This window comes from Equus przewalskii, chromosome 4 (genome assembly GCF_037783145.1).
Source record: "Equus przewalskii isolate Varuska chromosome 4, EquPr2, whole genome shotgun sequence".
In the NCBI taxonomy this organism is placed as follows: Eukaryota; Metazoa; Chordata; class Mammalia; order Perissodactyla; family Equidae; genus Equus; species Equus przewalskii.
The window spans coordinates 102199426-102211775 of record NC_091834.1 but is presented as its reverse complement, the minus strand read 5'-3'; the positions used below and the strand labels follow the sequence as shown (position 1 = coordinate 102211775).

The following is a 12350-nucleotide window of genomic DNA, read 5'->3' as shown; positions in this document are numbered from 1 at the left end:
CCTCCCTGGAACTTTCCAGCGCCTTGGTGTTCTGCCACTCTAGACCCCTGGCCTGCCTCTCAGGGTGCTCTGTCCTTGGACTCAGCAATTTCTTCAACCTTATTCCCCTCCCCTAAAAACACCCTCTGGTGGGTCTGGAACAGCCCCCGGAACCCCATGAATATGGCACACTCAGGCGGTCCTACCCCACTGTTACCTCCTCACTTGTCCCAGGTCTGGAACGTTCTCTTCTCCAAGGAGAGCCACTCCAAGGCCCCTCTGATTTTCCCAGCCTCACCTCACTCCCTTCTGTTTATCAGCATTTTGTCACAAATGTCCTTTGCTTCTCTTCTTACCCTCCAGAGCAGAGAGTGACAGCCTCTGCCTGTCTAGTTTCCAGCTAGAGGCAGAGGTAGGACCACGGCCGGCTCCCAGCTCGTGGAGGCGGGCGGCCCTGCCTATGGATAGTGGACACCGGAACTGTCCCCAACTCTGAACTGGCTTCTCTGCATCTCTTCACGAGAAAATGGAGCACAGTCAGGAACCTGCTGGCATGGCTTTGCTTCTGATCATTAAAAAGCACATGGGAAGCTAGAAGCCACGCCTGGCCCAAGCCCAGACAGTCACTTGTTAGCCAAAAGCCGCAAGTCAGGCCCCAAACCTGAGTCTGACAAGGTCTCAAACGAGGCTGAGAGACCCCCTCATCGTCTCACCGTCAGCCACTTCCCACACCGGGAGCAGGACCCCCACTCTCCCTCCTTGCTGGGTCTTCCCTGCCCCCGCCCAGCCAGCTTTTCAGATCTTACCTTCTCCTGACAGAACTGGCGATGCATGGATTTCCTCAGAGAACCCAAGGAAGCCAGCGTCTCAACTCCACATGGGCCTCTAGACCACCCAGGCATGTTCACCATGGCGAACGCTGAGGAGTCTGAATAACTTACTGCAAAGTTAGGCTGACAACTTTTGAATATATTTTCCACCGTTTATTTCTGTCTGTATCATCCATCTTAAAAGAATGACAACAAAAGATTTCCACCCATTCACCCTGGACTGCTGTCCAAGCTTTACGAAAACGATTAGTGAGGACGTCGACGGCTTTCAGCCAGCCCCTCGACAGCAACAACGTGACCACCTCCCTCAGTCACAGGAGCTTCCAGCGACTCCTGGAAAGGCAGCAAGTGTCAGGAACATCTGGCACTTGACTCATTCAGCACCTGGCTGCTGCCAGCTGTGTCCTGGTCTGGAATGGGTGTTCATTTAATGCACATCTACAGAGGAATGCGTGGTGCGATGAGAACCGTTATTTGAGCCATTAAGAGGCTAACTACATACCTTTAGAAATAGTCTTCTGTAATACAGATATACCAAAAAAGCCCCACAAAAATCTGGAGAAAATATATCTTAATCTCTGATAGGTATCTTAGCCAGCAGTGAGTTTAATATGACAGCATAGCGTCTGAAAATGCTAATTAAAAATAAGTTGCTTTGGTTAGCATTTAACTTTCCCATTTAATAAAAGATGTTATTTTTGTAAAGAAGAATTCTGAGCACATATAAATTCTGAATTTCGAGTGCACATTTCACTAAACTAAGAGCATAAAACACTGATGTTTCAGGCTGAAGGCGCCTGCCGCCATCTGGTATGGCTGCTGTAGCCAATGCCTCACTGGGAGGCCCACTGAATGCTTGGAATGGCTGAAGACTTAAAGGACATTTCAGGGACAGGGCAGAGAGGTGAAGCAGGAAGGCAGAGCTGCATCATGGAAAGAAGGAAACTATCAGCAGTGGGCTCAGGGGGGCAGGAGAGCTGGGCAAGATAAAGAGGGGGACCCAGATTGGGAGCCTTCCCTCTCCATTCTCTTCCTGGAGACCTTCCCCAGTGGCCACCCTATTTTCAGACCTAACTGCCCTTCCCGTTTCTGGGTGGAAAATCCAAGCAGGGAGGGCACAGTTAGGGCCGCAGAATCTGAAGGCAGCCAGGAAGCAGCAAGAGCAGGCCAGAGAAGGCTCCTTCCCCCAGATGGCCCCTAGAGACCAGCACTGCTCCCACCCCACGTCTCCTCTCAGGACCTCGTCCATCTCCGTTCCCTGCCCGCCCCAAGCAGCACTGGGGCAAAATCAGGTGAAAAGGAAGAAAAAAAGAAGATCTGCATTAGGCTTTTCATAATGATAGGATTTATAAGCAGAAACTTAGTACTTCTTTCTGTTCATTATTTAGTTTTTCTTGGTTGCTGACTTTATATTTTCTACATAGCATAAGTACTCTGCAATAAGAATTTCTTCGTCTTCCAGAGTTGAGTCAAGATAATCTTCTTCATGTTCTGGAATATCTTCCAATATTTCATTGACGGCCTCTGTCTCCATATCTTCATCTGTTGAGGCACTAGAGGCAGCTGCAGTAAAGGAGAGTAATGAGTGAGTTCAGGGAACAGAACGGAAAAAGGAGAAAAAGCCACAGAAACACAGCACTGATCCGCGTCAGCCTCGGCTGTGCCTGCCCTGGCCACACTGTCCGAGCCCGCCCTTCTCAGTCCCCATTTCAGCCTAAGCGAAGTCACGTCCCCCACCGGTCAGCTTTGGGTTTAGCAGAATGCTCTGCTCTCGGTCAGAATTCAGACACCTCAGACCCACCTGCAGAATCGGAAGGGGACGTGGACGGCGTTGATGAAGAATCTTCCGCCGAAAACTGGAGGTCGGGAGGAAGACTTCCTCCATTGTGGGCAAGGGTCTGAGCTGCCAGCTGGACATTTCCCCTGAACACCCTCAGGGCAGCTTCGGCCGCTACCGCTTCAAAGCCCATGTACACCAGCTAGGGGAGGACACAGGGAGGTGGCGGTCACTGCCAAAGGACTTCAGCTACACGGAGCTGACACACGTCCAACACGCCTGTCCCCCGCATGCCCAGCTGGACAGCCTTATCTTAGAGGGAGTATGTTTTTAAAACCCCCGGCATGCATGTACCGCTGCCTTCTTACACACACCGCTCTTTAGCCCCAGCAGGCATATGAGGCGACCTGGACAGGATGGAGGAAGACTTGTGCCTACTATGTCAGTGCCCAGTCGTCTTAGAAAGGCAGTAAGCTCATGGGCCAAGAGCAAAGTGCTATACAAACCTCGTGACCAGTACCATCAGTTAAGTGGCCACCACGCACCAGGTGTACTAATGTGAAGGGGGGCAAACGTGGACAGAGTCACCAGTGACATCCTTTTGGGTCACAGGTGGAGAAACGGGCTGACAAAACCAGTACGGGTGCCTGAAGTGGTGGACTATGAAAGAGGAGGAAAGCCTGAAGAAACAACACCTTCCAGCTGCTTCCTCCTCCTTCCTACTCTTGAAGGAAATCCTCCTGCTCTGCTCCCACCGCTGCAACCGGCGTGGGCCTCGGAGGCCCCACGGCCAGGCCTGGGCCACACCAGGCACCCAGGGAGCCAAGGACTCAGCCCTGTCATGTCACCAACCTTGTCTCCCCACCCAAGCCCGCGCAAGGCTGCACATGTGGAGAGGGCGCCAGTGCATTTCACTTACTTGGTTGATACTTTCCTGGGAAGGACTTTCTTGACAGTTGTTGGTTTGAGGATCCGAATCATTTAACCACCACATCTGAGGATTACTGACAAGAATCTAAAAACACACAGGAATCCCCTTTACTCAGCACCAACATCTGCTGACTTAGAGACTGAGCGCCCAGTGTGTGCTAGGCAAACAGATGAGTGTAGGACACTGGGGAACTATGCAAAAGGTGCTAGGGCAGCAGAGAAAAGGGACCCGGACCCAGGCTAGGGCCCAGGAGGCTGGTGTTCAGAGAAGGCTTCCTGCCAAAGGTCACAGCCAAGCTGAGGTTTGAAGGGTGAAGATGAGCCAGGCACAAAGACGGCTTCTGAGGAAGCAGGAAGGGATGAGAGCGAGGGCAGAAGGATTCCAAGAAAATGGGGACCAGGTCACAAAAGGCTAGACACAGAAAGGTTTCTTATGCAGTGCAGAGTGCCCAATGTCATTTCTCTCTGGCAGGCGTCATGCTCTGGATTTAAAAGGTCAAGAAGAGTGGAGTTCTTTTGCCCTTTGATTTCTGTCACACAGTACCTACTGTTAACTTTAAAGTACCCTTTTAGGGCATCTCCCTTTAAACACTAAATACTACTATATTGGTTGAATGTATTTATGTACTATTTTTATAATTAAAAAATACAGGGACCAGCCCAGTGGCATAGCGGTTGGGTTTACACATTCCACTTTGGTAGCCCAGGGTTTGCAGGTTTGGATCCTGGGCGCAGACATACCCACTGCTCATCAAGCCACACTGTGGTGGTGTCCCACATACAAAATAGAGAAAGATTGGCACAGATGTTAGCTCAGGGATAATCTTCCTCATCCCCCAACAACAACAAAAAGGACATATATTTTAAAATGCTGGGGCCAGCCTGGTGGCGCAGCGGTTAAGTTCGCAAGTTCCGCTTTGGCAGCCCAGGGTTCACTGGTTTGGATCCTGGGTGTGGACATAGCACTGCTTGGCAAGCCATGCTGTGGCAGGCGTCCCACATATAAAGTAGAGGAAGATGTGCACGGATGTTAGTTCAGGGCCAGTCTTCCTCAGCAAAAAGAGGGTTGGCAGCAGATGTTAGCTCAGGGCTAATCTTCCTTAAAATAAAAAAATAAAAAGTGCTGACTTGTGGGGACTTCCAAGGAACAGGATGGGAGGTCTTGAGGATAAAAGGCAAAGGTAGGGCAGCCCCCACTGCCTGGAGGATCCAGCGTGAACTCCTCAGCAGAACAAACAAAATGACCCCCGCCCACCTGGCCTGGCCTAGCTGTCCAGCCCCATCTCTGGCCATTCTCTGCCCCGTCCCACTGCCCCTGCCTCAACAACCCTGGCAGCTCCCCAAGGTCCTGCTCACTCCTGCCCTTCCCGCTGCCCCTGCCTCTCTGCCTAAGAGCTTCTCTCCATCTGCCACCCGCTCCTGAGTCCCCCACTCAGCTGGAGGCCCTGCTCCCCACCGGGCTGTGTGGGGGTCTCCCTGCGGGAAGTTGTGTCTCCCAAGTCACCTGCTGAGATTCAGCATGGCCCCTGCCCCACTAAGTATTCCATTTGCTGCTTGAACAAAAACTGGAAAGGAGTGGACCCAAGTACAGTTCCTTCTCATCTGGATCCCAACCGGTTAGTCACTTCTGAGGATTTTTTTTTTTTTTAAGATTTTATTTTTTCCTTTTTCTTCCCAAAGCCCCCGGCACACAGTTGTGTATTTTCAGTTGTGGGTCCTTCTAGTTGTGGCATGTGGGACGCTGCCTCAGCATGGTTTGATGAGCAGTGCCACGTCTGCACCCAGAATCCGAACCGGCACAACCCTGGGCCGCCAAAGCAGAGCACGCAAACTTAACCATTCGGCCACGGGGCCGTCCCCTGAGGATTTCTTTAAAAAGCCCCTTTGCCAATATGTACTACTACTGACTAAATAAAATAAAACTAGATATTCAAATAAAACATTTTAACTTGAGAAAGTTATACTAAAGCTTTAATCACCATTTTCTTCTTCCATGTTACTGTTAAACTCCTATTGCAAACAGAAACCTCACACAAACTTCTGCCTGCGGGTTCTGCTGGCTTGTGGACAGGCACGAGGTGGGGCCCGTCATTCTAGCTCTGTCACTGGGTGGAGAACAAGAGAGCTCTGGCCCTTAGATCCAAACCAGGAATGAGGAAGAAGGCCCTCATTCAAGGAGCGGGGCTCTGTGCACCAGGGAGGGACACCCTCTGGAGGGGAGCTTCATCGAAGGGGGGCCCTGGGCCCGAGGCAGGTGCTCAGGGCAGGCCAAGAGGCCCGGCAGGGAGCCGTTACCTTCAGCGCTTCGTCCAGGTTCCCGCTGGCCTGATGGAGAGCCTGCCTGGCTGCATGGGTGGAGTAGCCCATTCCTTTCAAAGAGTTTATGTTTTCTAGGCGGCGTCTTTTCTTCTCTTTTTCCTCTTTCCTTATTTGGGCCAATTCCTTTAGGAAAAAAGCAAAGTCACTGAGTTAGGAATTCAGAGTGTGTAGAAAGCCTTCTCAATCTGTGCTCTGAAGGATTCCCAGGGTTGCCAGGCAAAGTGAAAAACAAAGGAAGAGAGGGGAGCCTCTCTCTACCTGTCTCCCCCAGTAAGCGCATGAGGGCTCCCAGGGCAGAGACCAGGGGTGCTGCTCCGGGGCAGACCAGTGGGAGCTGGAGACCTCAGTCCAGGTGGAGAAGGGAACACCTCACACTTACCATCACCCAGCCCCAGCACAGGCCAATCGGCACCAGCAAGCTCATGGCTGCCTGTCCCAGAGGGAGACGGATGGGCCCTCTTCCAGGGACGGCGAAGAGCTTCCTGCGTGGGTTGGAGGGCTTCTCAGCCTTTGATGAATCACCTGGGAGCTTGCTAAAATGTGACTCTGAATGTGTGTGTGTAGGTCCTGGGTGATGGGAAGGCTGCTGATCCACTGACCACACTCTGGAAGCAAAGACTTAGGGGCCTTCTAGGGCCTATTAGTCTGTTTAAAACTCCCAGGATGCTCAACATCAGGTGACAAAGGTCATCTAATCCGATGGTTCTCAAGCCTGAGTCTCGGGGCTGTCTGGTGGTGCCCTAAGAGCCTGAGATGGGGTGCGGACGGCTCTAGTCTCCTCTCCTCTCCCATCCCAGCCCCAGCCAGGAGAGTTCTGAATTTATTTTGAAAACAAATATTTAAAAAAAGGAATTTTGCTGCTTAAAAAACAACTACACTAAAACAAGTTTAAAAACCATTAATTTAATCCAACCTCATCATTTTGCCAATGAGAAGACAGAAATCTCTCGAGAAAGTTAAATGAGCTGGCCAAAGTCGTCACCGACAGAGCTGGGACGAGGCTTCTGCACAGTTCCGGAGATGGTCAGTCCTCGCCCTGACACAGCGAGAAGAGCGAAGAAAACAGCTTTTTCTCCTTTGCCATATCTATTCCTACCTCCATGGCTCAGCCCAAATAACAAGTGCCCCTTCTGCACTCTGACAGCAGGAACGTGGCCTCATCTCTTAGGAAGAAAAGTGAGTTTCCATCGTCTCCGTGGAACCAAACACGCCGAGCCAGCAGCAGGACTAGGTAGAACAGAGTAACTGTCCAAAGCCTTTCCAGGGCTGCGGGCTCCTTATACCGTAACTTCCTGTGCACAACATGGGAGAACCTACCAGTGAGCAACCCGGACTGACCATGGCATCGTGGCTCTGCCAGCCAGCGCCCTTCACCGCCACTTCATCTGCAACAGGCCTTTCTCCTTGTCTCTACCTCCTTGACATCCTCTAACTGCCTCCTAGGCCAGTCTCCCCCCGCCAACCCTTTTTGCACAGGCAACAGGCTTGGTCATCTCACCCACCTACTCCAAACCCAGAGCGGCCCCGTCCTCGATCCAAGCGGGCCCAGTGCCTTATTCTCACAGGCAGGCCTCCAACTCCCTGGCCCCCACACCTCCAAGCTGCCCTCACCTACTCCAGCCACACAGGTCAGCAAAATTATTCTGTGTCACTCGCATTTCGACTTTTATTCACACATGCACCCCATGTAAAATGCCTTTACCCCGCCCATCCTCTGCTTTCAATTCCAGCTTCTTCCATTTATATTTCAAAAGGCTAAGAAACATGCAAAACATTCAAGCAGAGAAAGACCCTGCCATCCAGCAGTCACAGGCTTCAGGCATTCTCTAATTCAGATCTGACACGTTGGAGTCCCAAAGAATGCTTTTTCTTTAATTACAAATGTCTAAGTCAGTTTTCTTTTAGTCATGTAGATAAACATGAGGAAATTAAAGTACTTTCTGATACTTTTCTTAGAAAGTATTAGAAAAATACAACAGGCCAAAGAAATGACAGTGAGTACTGCATTGAAGTATTTCATGGGTACAGTAGAATCAAACCTTACGTGAGAGAATTATGTCCTAAACTCAGGGTGAACAGCTACGTATGGGCAAAAAGAGCAGTGAAAACCTGAGGAAGCAGCTGCCACGCTGTGGTTCGCAGCCTCTTAGGACGCCAGCACTGCAAGTGATCTCGGTTTCTTGAGTCTCCGTTTCTGTGGCCAGATGCGAATCTGGTCTGCACTCAGGGCCACAATGTACAAAAATGACAAGCTTCTAGAGTTGAGAGGCCCAAACCCAGAGCCTGGGCACTGAGAGGGCAGCAGACTCCTGGGAGCTTATGCTCCATGGGACACGGCCCTGGTCTGCCCTCCCTGAGGTGCAGGAGGCTGACCCGGCTCCCTGTGTCTGGGCCGACCGGTCGAATCAGGTCTCGGCATTCCCTTGGCCACAGTGGCTGGCTCAAGGGGGGCCAGTCAGCGAGCATCTCAGGATTTCTCTGAGGATTCCAGGACCCATATTCTTAGTGTGATGGGATGACAGTGATAACACAGAGGGGACAGACGGACAGACACCAGGAACTCAGGGACAGGGTGAAGCCAGTGAATCAACTCACCTGAGATCCATCCCACCCCTGGGCTCTTTACAAGTAGGTAGGCCAGTAAATTCCTCCCCCGCCCTTTTTCCTGTGTGTTTAAGCCAGTGTGAATTGGGCGTTTTGTTGCTTTCAACCAAAAGCATCCTAACTAACACACACCCACTGAGTGAAGAGTGAGCAGGGCCAACTGCACTATATATACAGTTGTTTTCCTTTCTTTTTCCCAAGGGCTCATAGCTTAATTCATTACATGCACGTCTGATACGACTCCACTATTTTTTTAAAAACATTTATTTTTGCTATTTAGGAAGTGAAGTGGTACCTTTCACCACTTTATAAATCTCTTGGCTTTTCAGAACCCTTTGTAAAAACTCATCAGAATGCTATTCTCCAATGGAATATGCAATATGGAAAGTGCATGAGAAAACCAGTCTTAGTTTAGATTTTACCACTGATTTGACCCATGACCCCAGAAAACTCTGAGCCCCGGTTTTCTCTTTTGTAAAACTAGGCATATTAGACATGGTAAGATTCCTTCTAACTCCAAAATTGTAAAGTTTTTTTACTGTACTTATTTCTAAATGTTTATTTTTTTATTGAAGTATAACTGACATACAATGTCCTATTAGTTTCAGGCGCACATCATCGTGATCTGATATTTATATATGTTATGAAATGATCACTGTGACGAGTTACCATCAGTCACCATACAAAGTGATTACAATATTACCAACTATATTCCCTGTGCTGTACATTATATCCCCACGCCTTATTAATTTTATAACTGGAAGTCTGTACCTCTTCATCCCCTTCCCCTATGTCACCCACTCCCCAACCCTTATTTCTAATTGTTTTAAATGACTATAGTTTCGTCCCTTTACTTTCATAATATAATGTTAATTGTTCCTATGATGTGACATGTTTCTAGGCAAGAATGCCATCCCAAATTATAACAATGGCCCTATGGGAAAACACACCCCCTATAAAACAGTTTCTAGAAATATACTATAGTAAAAAAAAAAGAGAAAGCAGACTGCTTGGATAACTTATGAACTACTTGTCACCATAACAAGAAATAAAACTAAGGAAATTGTGCTGTCTGAAAACTGACTCAATCAAAAGGGACAAGTTTCTCCTGACTTCCCGGTCTGAGGTGATAGAGAGTTCCCTGTTGTCAATACCTACTATGGAATTATCTTTTTCTGTTCTTTCATATCCGAGAGCTAGGGCCCTTCAGAAACAGGCCTGCTCTGCCTCAAGTTGCACACCTACTCAAAGGCACAGGCTGACAAGCGCCGCCGAGCCCACGGTAAGGTACCTCTCTGCGGTTGGTAATGTGGGCGGCTGCGTGATCCACATTCCCGTCACATGCCCTCAGGCCAAGCCGGGCTTCCTGGGCAGTAAATCCCAACTGCAACAAATTGTCAACTTTTGTTGGATCGATATATAGCTCTTTAAAGAGTTGATGTGCCTATAGACAGGGAAAAATATAAGAATCATGCAACTACAGCAACATTAAAGCTTAACACCAAGCTAAAGGCAAAGGAAAATTAGACAGTACTCAATGTGAATTAGGGCATGTCAGATTTTAGATAAAAACTCTAAATGTGACCTATTACCAACTCGTACGAACGCAAACGGCCACCACTTTCTCTGCTCACATGACTTTATGTAATATAACATGAGAAAATAGGCTGAGTATTGCGGGAGGGGCTGGTGTCCGTTATCTCCTCCTTTTTTTAGTAAAATCCCCCAGGGTTGAGCTGTGCACACGGCATTTATCACCCTCCCTTGAGCTGGGTGTAGCCAGGTGGTTAAGTCTAGGCCAATGGCACGCAGAAGTGACAGGCGCAACTTCTGGGTCTCCTCTCTGAAGAGGCTTACCCTGGACTCTCCTGCCCCCTCTGCTGACTGGAAGAGGCACTGACAGGCGCTGCCTTGGCTGCCACATGAGGCTCCCCTGCCCTGGCCCGCTCACCTCTAGCCGACTAGATGAGGGACAGGGAAACTTGCAGTCAATCAAAGTCCCTGCCTTTCTGAGCATCTTGCCTGTAACCCTAACAAATACAGATACGTTTATGGTACATGTGCAGGAGAGGGAATGGGCGAGAGAGGCATGTTCCTCACAAGTCACTAACTACTGAGTTTATAAAATACTTAACTTCTGGGGATTTAAAAAAAACGTAGGTGCAAATGGTTACAACTTTGGAGTGTGCATTTGCTTACCTTACTGAGATAGTCACAAGCCACTTCACCATTCCCACTGAGATAATTTCGGATACCCTGAAGCAAGTAAAGTCTTAAAAACAGTATCTTCTCTTTTCCACAATTTCCCTAAAATTATTGGGGGAAAAAAGGGATAAAACTGTCTTATTTCTAATTATAGGTCTTTACTACTCACACCTGTAATTCCCTTCATCTCCCCAAGGGCAAAATGGCATTACTAAAATGTGTATATCTTCACTATTGCTGACGGCAAAAGTGAAGATCTCAGGGTAGAATGACATCCCTGTCCCACAGAGAAGAAACAATGTCAGAAACCTCTCTCCAGACCCCCAGGACAGTGGCCCTTTTGAGGGAAGTATGCAAAATAGAGGAAAGTATGCAAAAACCCAAAGCAGGAATATCGTGTGTTGCCTTGCAATTCCCAAGCAGAATTCTGATGACTTGTGGAAATCACCTTAGAAAAATCCTTATTCAAATCACGGTTCTTGAGCTGTGACTCATTCATGTGAACTGTTACTGTTCACAATATCTGTTCTCCACATTTAAATCTTTTATTAGACTCTACAAACACAGTCACCAGCTCTCTCAGTCAGACTGATCAGTGGGGTTCTAGGACTAGAGAGCAGTGTTCCTCTGTGCTAAACCCTGCAGAGACCAAAGTAACAGCCCAACTTATAAAACGTTTAACAATCCTGTTAAAATACAGCTTAAAAAGGGGCTGGCCTGGTGGCATAGTGGCTAAGTACATGTGCTCCGCTTTGGCAGACTAGGGTTAACAGGTTCGGATCCCGGGTACGGACCAAACACTGCTCACCAAGCCATGATGTGGTGGCATCCCACATATAAAGTTTGGCACAGGTGTTAGCTCAGGGACAATCTTCCCCACCAAAAAGAAAAAAAAAAAAAAAAAAAATATATATATATATATATATATATATAAAACATACATATAAAAAATAAATATACATATAGCTTTAAAAGAGCACATTACATACTACTATAAAAAATCAACTTTTGGCAGCAGTCTAAATACTTTAACAGGAATAAACTAAAATTCTAGAAATGGGCTCAATAATACATAAAACAAATTACAGTAACATACTTTTATGTGGACCAGTCTCTGATGATTTTCTCCATAACAATTTTTAAAGCATTTCTGGGCCAAGTTTAATTTTTTTTCTGCATCATCAAGGCATTCCAGTTGTCCCAAGCGGAAGTAACACCACACTATATCCAACTGGAGCACTGCATAGTTATCTACCGTATCCAGTAGTTCTGGGCAACACTCACTGGTGGAGAGAAAGGAAATGACATTACTGAAAAGCAGCATTAAAAAGCTTTTTGTGAATTACTGGAATTCCTTTCCAGTTTTTGGCGTATTTCCAAAGACTGCTCTAAAACAGAGATACCAATGTTTATGAAGGGAGCCATATTTATAATCTGAATCCTTCAGATTCAGGGGAAAAAGCAGTTAGGGCTCAGGGATAGCAGTTTAACATCATATGCCTCAGGACACAAACACACCCCCCACCCCGCTATTTCGGGAAAGAGGCTCAGGAGGAAATAGAAATCGGGGCCACAGCATCAGAACCCCTCAGCGAACAGAGGGAGACCATGCTTTAAAGCAGTGGTTTCCAACCTCGACTGCAAATTAGAATCACCTGGATGTGAGGAAGTTTTCTTTTTCTTTTCTTTTTTTTTTGAAATACTGA

At 48.1% G+C, this 12350-nt stretch overlaps 1 protein-coding gene across 14 annotated transcripts in view; it reads right to left on the bottom strand.

Moving 5' to 3' along the window:
• Window positions 1-940: 940 nt before the first annotated feature.
• The window catches only part of NUB1 (negative regulator of ubiquitin like proteins 1), a 31871-nt gene continuing 20461 nt past the window's right edge, over window positions 941-12350 (bottom strand). For 12 of the 14 annotated variants that reach the window (XM_070616851.1, XM_070616852.1, XM_070616853.1 and 9 more), the window contains exons 9-15: window positions 11741-11927; window positions 10639-10746; window positions 9731-9883; window positions 5812-5958; window positions 3506-3601; window positions 2611-2788; window positions 941-2372 (exon numbers count right to left, since the gene is read on the bottom strand). In XM_070616851.1, coding sequence (XP_070472952.1) covers window positions 2194-2372; window positions 2611-2788; window positions 3506-3601; window positions 5812-5958; window positions 9731-9883; window positions 10639-10746; window positions 11741-11927 — 1048 coding nt within the window. In that variant the 3' untranslated portion in view covers window positions 941-2193. Of the gene's footprint in view, window positions 2373-2610; window positions 2789-3505; window positions 3602-5811; window positions 5959-9597; window positions 9884-10638; window positions 10747-11740; window positions 11928-12350 lie in introns of all 14 variants that reach the window. The other 2 variants (XR_011539331.1, XR_011539332.1) reach the window with 1 other exon arrangement.